This window comes from Prionailurus viverrinus, chromosome A2, assembly GCF_022837055.1.
Source record: "Prionailurus viverrinus isolate Anna chromosome A2, UM_Priviv_1.0, whole genome shotgun sequence".
Classification (NCBI taxonomy): domain Eukaryota; kingdom Metazoa; phylum Chordata; class Mammalia; order Carnivora; family Felidae; genus Prionailurus; species Prionailurus viverrinus.
In genome coordinates this window covers 25,460,515-25,476,180 of record NC_062562.1, presented here as the reverse complement: position 1 = coordinate 25,476,180, position 15,666 = coordinate 25,460,515, and the positions used below count along the sequence as shown (strand labels likewise).

The following is a 15,666-nucleotide window of genomic DNA, read 5'->3' as shown; positions in this document are numbered from 1 at the left end:
AAGACTTATCACAAAGCAAAAAGGATCCCTTTGTTTAAGAGATTCCTCCCACCGTGTTTGGTCAGCATCCTTAGGACAAAGCTGGAGCGAAAACATCCAATTCGCGCTTGCCTTGAGCGATAGGACATTTTTACTCCCTCTTCAAGTTATGATTTGCTATTGTGAGGAGGAAAAAATTTAGCCAAACAAGATGTGCTTCTGGGAGAGAGTTTTCATTAGTGAAATGCCCTGGTTACAAAGCCCCTTCCCCCTCCAAGTTAATGGGGATTTGAAAAGATTCCATTCCTCTCCTAGACCTTGCTTCCACCATGCTGAGATTAAGCCCAAAGAGCACTTAAATTAATGAGTTTGTTCCCCATTTTAAAGTACAAACTTGGGTGTGTGTGTGAGGGGGCGACAAGGATCAAGCCCTCATTTTGCCATTTACGTTTATTCTGCTAATTTTTAAGGCTGTGCAATTTTTCAGGGAAATTAAATCCTGACTCATTTTTACACTAAACTCATCGAGAGGTGGCTTTCAAGGCCCCTTTGAAGTCTTAAGACCAGACATACAGTTAAGGGCCCACGGGCCTATAAGTGTATTGGAAACAGACATGTTAATAAAATGTTTCCTTTTTGGCAGCAGGGAGAGGAGGCTTGAGGAGGGCTTCCAAGGGTTGCCAGGGGAAAGTGGATGAGGAAGAGGCAGGCATCGGGGCTGAGAAGGGGACAAGGCCTTCACTGGGTTGAGGTTTCTGCAGGTCAACTGTCAGTGCCGTCTGCTCTAACCACTAAAGACTGATGGCCCAGTCAACTCCTGACAGGAAAGGGGCGGAATCAGCAGGTGAAAGTCAGAAAGGGCCTGATACCCGTTCGAGGTCGAGTTTCAAAGTCATCGAGGCGTTTGCACAAACAACAGCCCGTTTCCACGGCAGCAAGTCCAGGTGCAATAAGAGTGCCCTGTGGCTCTGGCCATTGACCAACAGAGAGGTGCACAGCACCTGAGTTGTGTGGGACGTAATGGGTGGGACCCGCCGGGGCAGCACCAGGTGCAGCCTTGTATGAGGAGTTGGTCACAGAGAACAGTAGCCAAGACTTACAGCCCCCAGTGAGATTTCACGTGATCCTCACAATGAAAGGGGAGGCAACCTCCCCAAGGCCACACAGCCACTGAATGGCTGAGCCAGTGTTCAAACTCCACCTGATGCCAAAGTTCAGAGTTAACATATAAATGCTGCCTCCCCAGCAGAAACCAGCCGGACTTCACCCTCTGTCCCCCTGTGCTCCTCTGCGGGCAAGGTCAGCATCACTAGGCAGAGTCTGGACAACCCCCAAAGCCCACCACCCCCGTGGGAGTTCGGGAGCAGTTATTCCCAACACAGGCCCACAGATAAGGGCGCCCCCTCCAAAAGGAGAGGCAAAAGAAGACCTTTCCTCCAACCTTCCTCCCACCTCTCCGAGGGAAACAGGCCTCCATCCTGGTCAAAAATGAGGTGCCAGTGATGAGGGAGCTTGGGGGCAAGCTGAGGGCAAAATACAGTCTGTCCCCCCCACCCTGCTGCCCCCGGTGGAATATGTGTGATATTCCTCGGACACTCCTGGCTACCCCCACAATAAAGGAGAGGGGTTTAAGTGCTTGCCATGGTGATGTGGGAAACTAAGGCAAATGAAAAACTGAATTCCCTTACTGCCTGCAGCCCACTGACAGTTCCTTGAGATGGTAGAGTGACCTTCCTCTAGGAGCTCAGCTGGATGATGACACTATGCCAGGAGCGAAAGAGAATCTTAGCTTAACATTATCCCAACCCCGAGGATCCTGTAAGACTAGTTCCTTTATCTCAACTGCCCCAAGATATATGCTGGCAATCATACTCCAAGCTTATGGCCCCCAGTATACATCTGAAGAGTCTCATGACTGAGGTTTTATTAAATGGCAATAAATGGTGTTTCCCTAGCAACTGCTAGCCCCTCAAGGTCCTGGAAACCTTCCTTCCGGGATTCCTTAGAGACATACTCTATCCCTGACCCCCTCCCAACCTGAGGGTATATAATGAGTTGCCCATCACAACCCCAGTGCAGCTCTTTCTACCCATGGGTCCTGTCTCCACGCTTTAATAAAATCGCCTTTTTGCACCAAAGACGTCTTCAAGAATTCTCTCTTGGCCGTCGGCTCCGGATCCCACGAGCCCATCACCGCAAAACTTCATCAGCAGGAAGAAACACACCAAAGGATCCAGTGTTCCTTCCTTGCTTTTCCCTTCACTCCTCACCCCCAATGGAAGGCTGGGGGGCCGAGCAGGGTCTTGCAGGGGCTTATCTGGGGGCTCCTGGTGCCATTCCTTCTGTGTTCCTGCTCCCAGAGGTATAACCAGGGAGGTGGGGCTCCCACACTGGGGAGAGAAAGGCCAGGGCCTAGGGTGAGCCCCACATGAGCCTTGACACTACGAACATGTCCATACAGCACCAGAGCTGGTATCCACACTGTAAAGTGGTGTCACAGGAGTGCCGTGAGGGTGAGCAGGAGGTCAGGGGCTAGGTATCCCAGGCATAAAGTCAGGCACAAGGTCCTCCTAGCAGAAGCAGCAGGGAGAGGAAGACACTAACACCAAACACAAACCCTGTTGTCCAAGGGCAGTCGGGACAACAGATGACAGAGCTTCTTTCTTGTTTGAGTGAAATCCCTGAGATGACGGTTTTCTCGTGTCATCAGGAAAAAGGCTTTCTTTCCTGGAGGCTGTGTTGGTGTCGAGACCCAGTGTGCCCCTTCCCCAGTGCCCTCACTGCCAGGCCCAGCCTGTCTGTCTGGCCTCTCCTGATGAGATATTCCCAGCAGGGCTCACAGAGAAGCAAGCCATCCCCCTGCAAAAAGAGGCAAGGCTTGGGGCGCCTGGGTGGCTCAGCTGGTTAAGTGTCCGACTCTTGATCTCGGCTCAGGTCACGATCTCCCAGATCTCCCTGCTCGTGAGTTCAAGCCGCGCATCGGGCTCCGCGCCGACAGCATGGAGCCTGCTTGGGATTCTCTCTCTTGCTCTCTCTACCCCTCCCCCACTTCCAAGTGCCCCGGCTCTCTCAAAATAAATAGATACACGTTTACAAAAAGGCGTTGAAACAAGTTGTTAAATTTGTGTCCTTTCCACCAGGGGTTGGCAAGAGCTGGTCAGAGACTCAAACCTTTTATTCAGAAACACCACCCTCCAAGAACACTAAGGAAGCCTGACAGAGCAAACATTTAATAAGTTATAAGATACAATTTACAGTTGGCTTTTGATTCCAGTTTTGCTTCCACGTCCCAGTTTCCAAAACCTGTGGCCCTTTCACATTAGGCTTCAGGCTCCTCCGGTTTCTAACAGGGGGGCTATTGCCAACACTTGCCCCCAGCTGCTACATCCTGGTGACTGTCCCCCACCTCGCTCCCTGTCCCACCCACGGAGGCACTCGTGACAACAGCGGCCACTTCCTTAGGACCAAATCAACAAAGTCTGCCTGCCCAGACCACACCACCCATCCAGGCCCTGAAGTCAGGCAGTGTTCCCCAAACGCTTTAAGTTTATTCCAAAACCAGCTCAGATCTGCAGGAAGGGGTGCAAAATGCCTTACACCCCATTTTTGGAGCTTTGCACCTGCACAATGCTGTCTAAACAGCCTCGGATGTGATCAGGGCCAAATGAATACAAAGCCACCGAGAGCTGCGTAGCTGTCCTATTTCTGCCCAATGGTGAAAGACCACCGAGGAGCCACCACCGCCCTGCCCGCCTCCCCCGCAAAGGTCAGCAGGAGTTTCATTCTTTCCTTCTATAATTATTTTCCAGAAGTGATCCCAGGGTTGACTGGAGGTGGGTGGGGAGTGTCGTGTCCTGTGACAGGCCTCTGTGTCTGAGGGCGCTGACACGGTGACCCACCTGTGGTCACTTCCAACGTGTTGGCAAGACTCATCAGACTGACAAATAGCTGGAGTGTGTGGTTAAGCCACTGCAGAGTTTCCTTGGACCCAGCGACTTTAGTGGCCTTTAAAGACAAAAGCAAAAACGTGGCTGCCAAGATGGGCACATGTTACAACTTTGCAGGAAAATAAACACTCAGCAGAACGGGAGGAGAGGCACGAGGAAGCATTGAGGCCAGCGCACTCGCTGCCCTTTGCCAAGTGTGGAAAGGCCACGGATGGGCGTGGGGGTGGAGGTGAAGAGTGCTGAAATGATGGCATCTGCCTAAGAGCCTTGTATGTGACACGGGCACTGGGAGAGATGAAGCTGGTTTTAAGTCTTCTTTTCTAAATGACAGCCTACGCTAGGTCGCCTCTTTCCCCTCGTCCCTCCCCGCCAGTCTCGTTTCATTTTGTGTCACAAACTGGCAAGCCAATTTCATTTTCCAGAAACGTCAGTCTTGTGGGTGATCTGCGCCCCCAAGAGGTCCGATTTGAACCGAGCGTACATGGAAATCTTCTCAGCCCATTGAATGAGTCTGCATTTTTTAAGAGTCCCCAACACGTCCCTAAGGAGCCAAGTCTAGGACTTATTTCTGAAGGCACTTTTTTCAGGATGGGGGTTCAGACCCACAAACAGGCTGGAGGAAACTCTGTATAAAACAAGTTACAAACAAGCAACAAAAGCAACCACCAGAACTCCTCCCAGGATTTGATGAGAACTGTTTTAAGGCACTGTGACGTGGAAGGGGCTGCCGGGGATGTGTTCCTCTCCCCACTTCACGGCCAGAACATAATCCCCCTTCTCCTTGACAACGTATGTGACATTGTATTGTTGGTTGCCCACATGCTTCATGGAGACCTCTTCGCAGGGGGTGGTTGGTCCATGGACACCAATCAGCAGCATGTTGGAACCTGGGAGGCAGCAAAAGGTGGTTACTCTGTCAGGATGCATCACAGAAGGCAGAGGAAGGGGAGGGGATACGGGAGCCAAAGGAAAGTTACCAGTGGCAATTATGAGCATAAACTCATACAGCACAATGGCCCGGGTTCAAATCCTGCCCAGCTGGGTGACTTCCTAGCTGGGTGACCTTGGATGTGGAACTTTACCTCTCTCTGCCTTAGCTTGCCCATCTGTAAACAGATGCTAGCACCTACTCCATGGGCTTGTTGTGAGGTTTACAGTAGTTAGATGTGAAGCCCTTAGCTTGTAGCAAGGGCTACAGAAGTGATGGCTACTCTGATCTCATTTATTCTCATAAAAAACTTAAGGAAGGTGCCTTTATTACTCCCATTTTAAATAATAAGAAACTGACTTTTAGAAAAAGACTTCTAAACTTTTCCGGGATCACATGGCTAAATTTGGGGAAGGAAGGAAGGAAGGAAGGAGGAAGGGAGGGAGAGAGGGAGGAAGGAAGGGAAGGAAGGAGGGAGGGAGCAAGGAAGGAAGGGAGGGAGGGAGAGAGGGAACAAGGAAGGGAAGAAGGGAGAGAGGGAGAGAGGGGGGAAGGAAGGAAGGGAGGAAGGGAGGAAGGAAGGAAGGGAAGGAGGGAGGGAGGTATGAAGGAAGAAGGGAGGGAGGAAGGAAGGGAGGGAGGGAGAGGGAGGAAGGAAGGGAGGGAAGGAGGGAGGGAGGGATGAAGGAAGAAGGAAGGGAGGGAGGAAGGAAGGAAGGAAGGGAAGGAGAGAGTGAGGAAGGAAGGGAGGGTGGGAGAGAGGGAGGAAGGGAGGGTGGGAGAGAGGGAGGAAGGGAGGGAGGGAGAGAGAGAGGGAGGAAGGAAGAAGGGAGGGAGGGAGACAGGGAGGAAGGAAGGAAGAAGGGAGGGAGGGAGGGAGAGAGGGAGGGAGAGAGGGAGGAAGAAGGAAGGGAGAGAAGGAGGAGGGAAGGGAGGGAGGAAAAGAGGGAGGAAGGGAGGGAGGGAAAGAGGGAGGAAGGGAGGGAGGAGGAAGGGAGGGAGAGAGGGAGGAGGAAGGGAGGGAGGAAGAGAGGGAGGAAGGGAGGGAAGAAGGAAGGAAGAAGGGAGGGAAGGAAGGAGAGAGGGAGGAGGAAGGGAGGAGGGAGGAGGGAGTAGTAGAGCCAAGTTTCCAGCCCAGATGTGCTAGAAGCCAGAACCCAGGCAACTAATCACTGACACCCAAATAAATACCCAAGTTCAAACTGCAGTCAAAGCAATTATCGGCACAGAAGGAGCCAGATTATTGATTCAGTTTGCCCATCTGTAATGGGGGTAATGCCACCCTTCCTATCTTGAGAGCATCTGAAAGAATCAAGAGGCAACAGAGAGGAAAATCACTTAAAAACACTAAGTGCAGGACAATGGGGTGATGAACAAGGTTACTTCCAAGTGGCTGGGTGGCAGGGGTAGGTGGGCACTGCGGGGAAGACCCAAGTCAGCACAGGGTGCCCGGCCTGCCTCCACCCCGACCCTTGAGCGGGACCGGGCTACCTACCGGCTTTGCTGCAGTCCACCAAGAAGGAGCTCTTCTGGCCCACAAAGGCCTTCGAGAGCCCTGCCCCCTTGGAGGTCACCTTGCTGGCGTCCGAGGAGGCCTTGGGGATGGCGCTATAGCAGGTCTCTGTGGATGACCTGGTCACCGACTCCACCAGAATAGATGAGGTCTCGTTGGCTGAGCCAGGGCTGACCAGACGCTGGCCTAGGACGTGGAAGGGAGGGAGGGAGAAGTGAACGGCCAGAGCAAGTGGGTCCTCTCAGCTGGAAGAGGTGAGCACCCCAGGCAGAAGCCCCAGGAAAGTCCACGCACCCCAACAGCTGGATCCAAAAGCCACCACGTCCTCATCTCACCCCAACACCTGAATCTAAACATCACCATTTCCCCATCTCACACCCACAATGTCTTCCAAACCCCAGAAATTCCTCCCACGTAGCCTCCTGCCACCCGGCAGGATTCACTTCTTTCCATTTATATAAAACACTCTATGTATGTATAAGCAATGTGAAAGCAACGTTACCCGCTGGGGACAACATATAACAAAATACCAAAAATGGTTCTCTCTGCATGTGAGAGAATGATTTTTCTATCCGAATCTTCTAATTTTTCTGCAATGAATCTATACTACTCCTATAACAGTGAACCAAGTAGAGACACGCAGAAGGGATTTACCACAATATTTACGGTGATTACCTTGGGCCCTGGGCTGTAGGGTGGTTTTGACTCATATTTTTTCTAGTGTTCTGAAGGACCACATTTTTATAAACTTAATAAAACCTTTGATTATTTTAAAGATAAAGGTTAGATGAGGCGCCTAGGTGGCTCAGTCGGTTAAACATCCAACTTCGGCTCAGGTCATGATCTCATGGCTCGTGAGTTCAAACCCCATGTCGGGCTCTGTGCTGATGGCTCAGAGCCTGGAGCCTGCTTCAAATTCTGTGTCTCCCTCTCTCTGCCCCTCCCACGTTCACGCCCTCTCTCTCTCAAAAATAAACATTAAAAAAAAAATTTTTTTTAAATAAATAAAAGTAAAAGAAATAAAGGAATTTTTCAGGTCTCCAAGATTTCAAATATGTAAATATTTCTTTTCTGTCAAAACCAGAAAATATGATTTTTCAACTTCTACACTCCTACTCTGCCAACTTATTTTGTAGCAGGCTGACGCCAGTACCTACCCCACGGGCTTCTAAAGGTGTTTACCCCCTTGAACGTGTCCTATTATTTCTTTATATTCAAGAGTGAAAATTAGATTCAATGTATCTAAAATTACCCAAAGTTTCTAGTATCAAGTAACTCTGTTGACAATCTGACAAGACAAGCTCCACAGAGAAAAAGAATAACTTCAAAGCTGTTTGCTTATTACCTGTCACCTTGGCCTTGAAAGGACTGCCCACAATGTGGTTGGGCCCGCCATATTTGACACCAATCAGGTAGTTTCCAGGAGCCATGGGGGTGTACATGACTTTGTACCCTTCTGGGGTTTCCTGGCAATCCATTTTAACCTTGGAGGGTCCTTCAATGGTGACAGATAATGTCCCTGGCCCTGCTCGGGTGGTGTTGATGAAAAATTCAGACTGGATACCTGGGAGAAAGGAAAAGGGAATGTCTTACTGATGGTTTGGAGGGATGAGGGGGTGTGGTGTGCAGAACTTTCCCAGGGGCAGAGAAGCAGTGGTGGGGACACACATAGGTTCCCTCACGGGGGTTGGGGGGGAGGGGGGGCGAGTGGCAGGGAAACCCCTGGTACTAGCTCTGAGCTCCTGACACGGAGGGCCTCAGGCCCTGGGGGCGGTAACTCCCTTTGCAAGGCGGAGGCAAGAGTGTGGCTGACAGCAAGAGTGTGGCTGACATTTCGCCCACCAGCACCAACAGCCAGGACACCCTGTTCTCTCCTCTGGGCACGAGCAGTGGCTGAGAGCAAGAAGCCCGAGCCATCCTTGTGGGTCTGAAGCACTGTTCCAGCTGCCAGGGCCCAGCCCTGCCTCCAGTGGGTGGGGGATGCGTGGGCCCCTCTGACCTTTCCTCTCTCCTCTGCGTGGACTGGAGAAGCTGAGCAGGCTCAGCATCTCCTTCTTCCCCGGCAGGATCCTTGCCCCAGGCTCCATGCTGAAGACTGGGGCAGCTGCTAGGATCTGCCGGCCCCCCACTTTGCCACGAACACCAGCAACAAGAACAGGGCCAAAACCAGCAGCTCCCGCTAACTGAGCTACACTTGCACCGCTCAGGCTCCAGACCTCATACTAAGCATCATGTTAGGTGCCCAGTGATTCCTGTTTGACAAATGACAGGGACTCAGGGAGGTTCAGGCACTTGCCAGTCAGCGCTACAAACCAGCCTGTGTGGCTCTGGAGCCTCTTGACTGGCTGGGGGACCTCCTGCACAGACATCCTGCCTTGTGAAGAAAGAAGAGCTGAGCCGACCAGTGACCATGCTGGCATTCCTGCCTGAGCCCAATGCCCTGCAAAAGTCCCCACTCCAGCAGGCCCTTTGCAGTCCAGAGAGGGGAGGAGGTGGTGGGTGAGGGCTGCCTGCTACAGCGCCCTCTATGGGCCATCCCTGGTATAGCATCCTTGTGCCGGGCAGTGCTTTTTCCAGAGCCCTAGATGCCACCCCAGCTGGGAACTATTTTGGTTTAATTATAGCTCCTAAGCCAGAGAAAGAATTATTGTTCTGCCTATCAATAAAACAAAGGCGCTGCTATCATGCAACCCCCAAACACACAAACCCAGCTGCTTCTGGAAGCTCCTGAGGCTCCTGTCCCAGGCGCAACCCCCCCGCCCCCAACTATCTGAACCTTATTTCTGAACTGTAGAGCCAAGAAGCCTCTCATGCAGCAGCTGCAGAGCGAGGCTGTGCAGGGAAGGAAGGGGTGTTGATCAACAAGGGGACGGCATTTCCAGGAAGTAGCTGCAAGGCAATGATAAGGAAAGATATTTTTGAAGTAAAGATGAAAAGACCTGGCTGTAGTGAAGCCCCACCGATTTTAACAAGTTGCTCGGTTCCTGAGAAAGATCCGTGAATCCTGGCTGTGAGGGCTCGGAAGGACAGGGGAGCTGAAGTAGGAAAAGGCAACTAAGGAATCGCAGGGCAAGAGCTACCTGGAACAACCTATCGGGCAGGCTCCTTCATTAATCCCATTTTACAGGAAGGAAGTGGAGATTCGGTGAGGTCAAATCTCTTGCGCCAAGTCACATGGCTGGGGAATTGCAGGGCTGGGATGTAAACACAAGATCTGCCCAGCCCGGACCTAAGGCACTTGCCTGAGAGAAGTCAGGAGAAAGAAAATCCACATGCAGGAGTCCCTCTGTCCACTGCCTCCAGCTAGAACCAATACGTACTCCAAATGTCTCGGGCATAGCAATCCTTCCCCCCAACCCCGCAGATGCACGACTGAGTTCTTGTGAGTTCAGTGCATGTTTACTGCAGCGCTACTCCATCGTGAAGGTGGGCGAGGGGTCCGGGGAGGGAAGGGGGCTCTTCCGATCCCCCCTTGCGCACCCTGAGGATGCTGGAGCCTTTCAGGCTGCTCTCCCAATCCGAGTGTCTAGAACTCCCTGGTCTAACTCTTGACCTCTCAACTCCTCTGCAACAGAAAGTCCCACCCCAAATTCATCACATTCCCCTGCTCCAAAACCTGCAGAATGGGCCATTTCAAGCTCACGCCAAGAGATACAGCAAGCCTACCCATAAAAACACAGAGAGTTTGCTTTTTTCTGAAGGTCAGGATGCCAGGCCCTCTAGCAGCCAAGCATAGATACCTTTTCATTCCATGCACACTACAGCTGTGTAATCTTGGGATGGATATTTGGGAAAAGGCTTGGGAGCAGGAGGGCTAGAAAAACAAGACGCCCTCCCCTTGACAAGAGCAATATTTACACAGGGTTCAAAACAGGCCTGCTCTGTACCTCTCCCTCCTGGCTGGGAGTTTCCCTGCAAGACGGGCCCCTTCTCTCAGTGGCATCCAGCGCTTGCAAAGCACAGCCTGAAACCCAAGCTCCCGAGAAGGCATGCGAACAGCCAAGAGGAAGCAGGAGAGGCCCGAGCGCAGCAGGTGTGACCCAGCAGGAGGGTGAGGTGGCTGCTGGCAGCTGCAGGAGACCTCAGTGGCTGCTGTGGGACCTGGACCAAGGCATGCATGGTTCCAAAGGCCAGGAGGACCCCACATGGTCTTTAATGGTGTGTGGTTTGCCGGGGACCAAACGCCTGCACTACTGCCTGGGAACCGTTCCAGGGCAGCTGGGAGAACAGGGGTCCTGGTTTAGGATACCCCACAAATTGGGGCACAGGTGCAGTCACTGCCTCTGAGTGAGCCAGCCACTGAGAGAGGCAGCAAAGCACCAGGGTTAAGGGCATAGGCTTTGAGTCATGGACCTGGACTGATTCCTGGTCCTGTGCTCTTTCAGCTAAGTAAGCTTAGGGAGTGACTCAACGTTTCTGAGCCTCACTTTCCTCATCTGTAAAATGGAATGGCCTAGGGTGAAGTGTTACCATGCCTCCTATAAGGGGCAAGCTGCTGGCCCAGAGTTCAGTGTGGAGGCAGACTGGATGGGCCTGGGGAGTCCAGAAGCACTTACACCACCACCCCTGTGGGTGGTTCTGTCGAGGCTACTGCTTTGACCAGAGTTCTGGGGTGGCATGCCAGCCCGTCAGTTACTCCTGCACCTGGGCAGGGCCCCTCGGCCACTTAAGACACTGGCTCCCTAGGGCTGGATGCCAGGTAACTACAGCCACTCATCCCACTCATCCCATCGCCCAGTGGGAGGCAGGTCTGCTCTAACCCCCTCACGGCATCGGGGGAGACTTGATCAAAATGCATACACATGAGGGACTCGAGCCTGGGACTGGGCTGCCTTCCAAAGGCCCAAAGTAATACCCAGTGCAGGGGTGCCTGGGTGGCTCTAGTCGGTTAAGCGTCCAACTTCGGCTCAGGTCATGATCTCATGGTTTTTTAATTCAAACGCTGCATCAGGCTCTCTGCTGTCAGCACAGAGCCCGCTCCAAATCCTCTGTCCCCACCTCTGTCTGCCCCTCCCCTGTTCACGCACTCTCTCTCAAAAATAAAAACATGAAAAAAAAAAAAAAAAGTAACACCCAGTGCAAACTGTGTCCCAGTGAGTCTGTGTCTACGGACATGTCCTGCAGAGAAGTGTGACTGGATAAGTTCCCCATGCTGGCACTCCATACCAGTGACCCACCCAACGCCCACCTGTAGGCTCATGGTATGAACACTAACTGCAACCATTACAAGGCGGGTAGATCTGTGTTTTGACACAGAAAGTTCTTTAAGATGTCAAGCGAGGGACACCCGGGTGGCTCAGTCAGTTAAGCATCCGATTTCAGCTCATGATCTCACTGTACGTGAGTTCGAGCCCCACATCAGGCCCTGTGCTGACAGCTCGGAGCCTGGAGCCTGCTTCGGATTCTGTGTCTCCCTCTCTCTCTGCCCCTCCCCCACTCGCACTGTCTCTCTCAAAGATAAATAAACATTAAAAAACAAAAGATGTCAGGTGAAAAAAGTTGTACAATATGTGCAACAAGATTGTTTCTGTAAAGGGGCGCCTGGGTGGCGCAGTCGGTTAAGCGTCCGACTTCAGCCAGGTCACGCTCTCGCGGTCCGTGAGTTCGAGCCCCGCGTCAGGCTCTGGGCTGATGGCTCGGAGCCTGGAGCCTGTTTCCGATTCTGTGTCTCCCTCTCTCTGCCCCTCCCCCGTTCATGCTCTGTCTCTCTCTGTCCCAAAAATAAATAAACGTTGAAAAAAAAAAATTAAAAAAAAAAAAAAAAAAAAAGATTGTTTCTGTAAAATAGAAGCAAAACGATATGCTACCTTCTTAACAAATGAACCAGCTAAGCAACCAAGCGACCAAGCATGAGGACGTCAGAAGGTCCTCCCCGGAACTGCCAGGGGTGTTTCCTTTTGTTCTATATGGAGGGAGGGAGAAGCAAGGAGACGGAGCCAGTCTCGTTTCTATATGTCTTAGCTGCCTGTCTCTTCCACAGTCAAACGTGTTCCGTCCATGGCAAAGACTAAAAACAAATGGTAACAAGCCCAAAAAGCTCTAGAGCTCTGCCACCATCTTTTCTCCTTCTCTGTTAGGACCGGAAATTCAAAGGAGGAGGCTATGACAGGTCCTACTGTCGATTCAAGGTTGTTTCTGGGAGCCCAGGGACTGTGTGATGGAACCAATGGTAGGAGACCTCCCAGGAGGCCCATTACACGCACTGAGTTCGGTGCAGGCAAAGAAACCCTCAAAAGGAAAAGATGGGGTGCTGCAATCCATCATGATCAGTGTCCCGGCCCTGAAGTCAAGGCATGAGGCCAAGGAAGACAGGCAAAGCATAGCAAACAGTAACGAGGTTGATAACACGGTCATCAAGGCCTTGCTCTGGACTTATTGTGGGCCAAACCACACGTCCCAAAACAACCCTGGAGAGCAAGGGCCCCAAGTGCACATTACTGCAGCTTCCCTGAGGAGAGTGTGGAGAAGGCTTCCCGAAGCTTGATGAGCACCCGCTGGCTCAGTCAGAGACGAGAGGCGGAGGTAGTGTGTTACCTGTGGTGCCCCCCTCGAGCCCCGCGCCATAGGCGGACACCAGGGCAGGGTTCCCCGCCTGTCCAGGCTCCCCGACGCGCACTTTGAAGGGGCTTCCAACCACGTGGCTCCCGTTGAACTTGACATCGATCGTGTGGATGCCATTCTCGTGGGGGATGAAGCGAACGGCATACTTATCTAGGAGAGCGAGCAAAGCACAGGGTAAAGCCGAGGACGCAGACACTACCACGCGAGGTGAGGACGATGGAGGGAAGGCCAGCCTGAGATGGTGAATTTTAAACCATAAGACAACAGCTCTACTGGAAGCCTGGCACCCGTATGTTGCATTTCAAAACCAGATGGGGGCCTATTTCTGCGTCCCTTGTCAACCCTTTGGGAAATGCATCCAAGTCTCCAATTCTAGGTTTCATCCTCTCTGGTGTCTGTCTCAGGAGATTGCTTTATGAAAAGCTCACTTCTCACAGAGTTGCTCTACTTGGCCGTTTGAAGGGGAAAAAAGTTGGTTCCAACCGGCATTAATGCTTCTGAATTAAGCTCTAAGCTAGCAGGTGCCCCCTGCCAGGGCAACAGCCAGGTTTTTCACTGTGTGTTTGGGTCACGGCATGTGGCAAAATAATCTGTCAACTGAAATGGACACGGAGAATATCCATCCGCTGTGTACCACCTGAACACCCCTTCCTCCATGAAGCCCTCCCACCTGGGAGGCAGACCTGTTCTCCCCCCAACTCTCCAGATGTCTACCTTCACTGTACATGTGGCAGGGCACACAGCAAATGCCCAATAAAGGCAGTGATCACAGGGTTCCTCCTCAAGCTTCGGGGCCCACATTCACTGTCACTTCCTCTGAGAAGCCCTCTGCGCCTCACCAACAGAAACTATTTTTCTCTCCTGCCCTGATCATTTTTGCCATTTGGTCCTTGGTTCTCCTGTGGCATTGGTGACCACCTGGGGTCCTCTCCAGGGCACTGCAGGCTTCTGGCCAGGTCCCCAGTCCACTCCGAGCCCCTCTTCGAGGGCAGGCATCATGCCTTACTGTCTTGCCAAGTCTCTCACACTTAATACATGTTCCCTGGCAAAACGGCTAGTTAACATTGATTATGTCAGAGAATTCCGTACATCAAGGGAGCAGGCAGGAAAATCTTATGCTATTAAGCATACTAGAGACGCAGATTCTTTGAAATTTAAATTTAGGGATGAACCTCAATGCACTTTTCCCTCGGAGTAAAGTGAGATCAAATGGTACTTACTCATGTCATAAGGTCAATAACGTAAAAACATCTGTAAGATTTTGTTAAAATATGAGAAAAAAATCACAATTGAATGTAATGTGAAAGGAATCTGAAAAACAACCGAAAATAAAGCAGTATTTGTTTAGATAAAAGAAATGGAAGGCTAGATCCCAAAGCATCTCCCTGTCCCTGGCAAATGTTTATACCCTGATTTGTAAACAACGCCTGGCAACAACAACAGAAGGGAATCTGAAGGCTGGCTGGCCTCCGTGAGGCTCATTAGTCCTCTGCTGGGGAGCACGTTTGTAGAAATGTGGCTAGGGGAGGTGCAGATGCCGGGACCTGCACGCCCTGCCTCTGGCTTACCTGGCTCGAGCTCAGACACATGACACTCCTCCACGGCTCCTGACGGGCTGTGCACCTTTGCATCAATCTTGCCTTTCGCCCCATTCAACCTTATAGCAAAGGAGGCTGGCTGGTTAACTTTTAATCCCGATTCCTGAGAATTTAATACATTAAACAGGTTACGGCCTTTGGTGTTTGGCCTTTGGTGGCATACACTGACCCGACCCGGGACTCCAGGGGACAGTTCTCATGCAAATAGGCCCAGAAGGTTTATCCTTATAACATGTGACGACAGAAGAGCAGGTGGCTTGTTGCACGCTTCTGGTTTTAAATAGAAGACAGTAGAGACACTCAGTGGGGTGGTCTAGCGCCTTGATTCGTGCTGGAAGAAACAGTTACTTGATTCGGAGTCTCAGTCATCCGGTTAACAAAACTATATAGTTTCTGCATCCCAAACAAGACCTGGACAACCAGAAAACCCAGTGTCTTCCAGGTCAAAAAGGAAGTCCCATCCCCCCCGCCCTACCTTTTTAAAGTTTATTTATTTTCACAGAGAGAGGAGAGCTCACGAGCGAGCTTGTGAACATGCGCACACAAGTGGGGGAGGGGCAGAGAAAGAGGGAGAGAGAAAGAATTCCAAGCAGGCCCCACACTACCCACGCAGAGCCTCAACTCATGAAAGGTGAGATCATGACCTGAGCCAAAATAGACACTTAAGTGATGCCCCAAGGGCCCCCTTTTAAGAGGAGCCTGGCAGCTGACAAAACCATGTAGTCACCACCATGAACAAAGTTTTATATCATTGCTCTTTTTTATCTCAAGGGTAGGAATGGAGACAACGTTTAACAAACTTGTAAAGGACTATATATGGTTAAGAATCAGCAGGACCTAGGTGACTACCACTTCCTGGCTATATAAGTTGTTTAACCTTTGAGTCTTGGTTTCCTCATCTGTAAAATGGGCACAATAACCAAATATATACCAGAGAGCTACTGTGAGGATGAAATAAAGTTATGCATTTGAAGCACTCAGCACAGGGCCCGACCTGTACACAGAAAGACTAAAAAATCATTAAATATTAATAAGCATTTAGAAGTTGTCTGTACCCCGCTGAAAACACAATAGGGAAAAGGATAGCTTTCACTCTTCACTGGGTAAGTTTTACCCTCCACGCTCTGGGAGGAAGGGATG

General features: G+C 51.4%; 1 protein-coding gene across 6 annotated transcripts in view; it reads right to left on the bottom strand.

The window, feature by feature from the left end:
* Positions 1–3,136: 3,136 nt before the first annotated feature.
* FLNB (filamin B) overlaps positions 3,137–15,666 on the bottom strand; it is a 143,574-nt gene continuing 131,044 nt past the window's right edge. For 3 of the 6 annotated variants that reach the window (XM_047843049.1, XM_047843060.1, XM_047843068.1), the window contains 5 exons: positions 14,497–14,629; positions 12,902–13,078; positions 7,713–7,931; positions 6,350–6,553; positions 3,137–4,813 (listed from right to left, as the gene is read on the bottom strand). In XM_047843049.1, coding sequence (XP_047699005.1) covers positions 4,626–4,813; positions 6,350–6,553; positions 7,713–7,931; positions 12,902–13,078; positions 14,497–14,629 — 921 coding nt within the window. In that variant the 3' untranslated portion in view covers positions 3,137–4,625. The remainder of the gene's footprint in view (positions 4,814–6,349; positions 6,554–7,712; positions 7,932–12,901; positions 13,079–14,496; positions 14,630–15,666) is intronic. The other 3 variants (XM_047843072.1, XM_047843081.1, XM_047843092.1) reach the window with 1 other exon arrangement.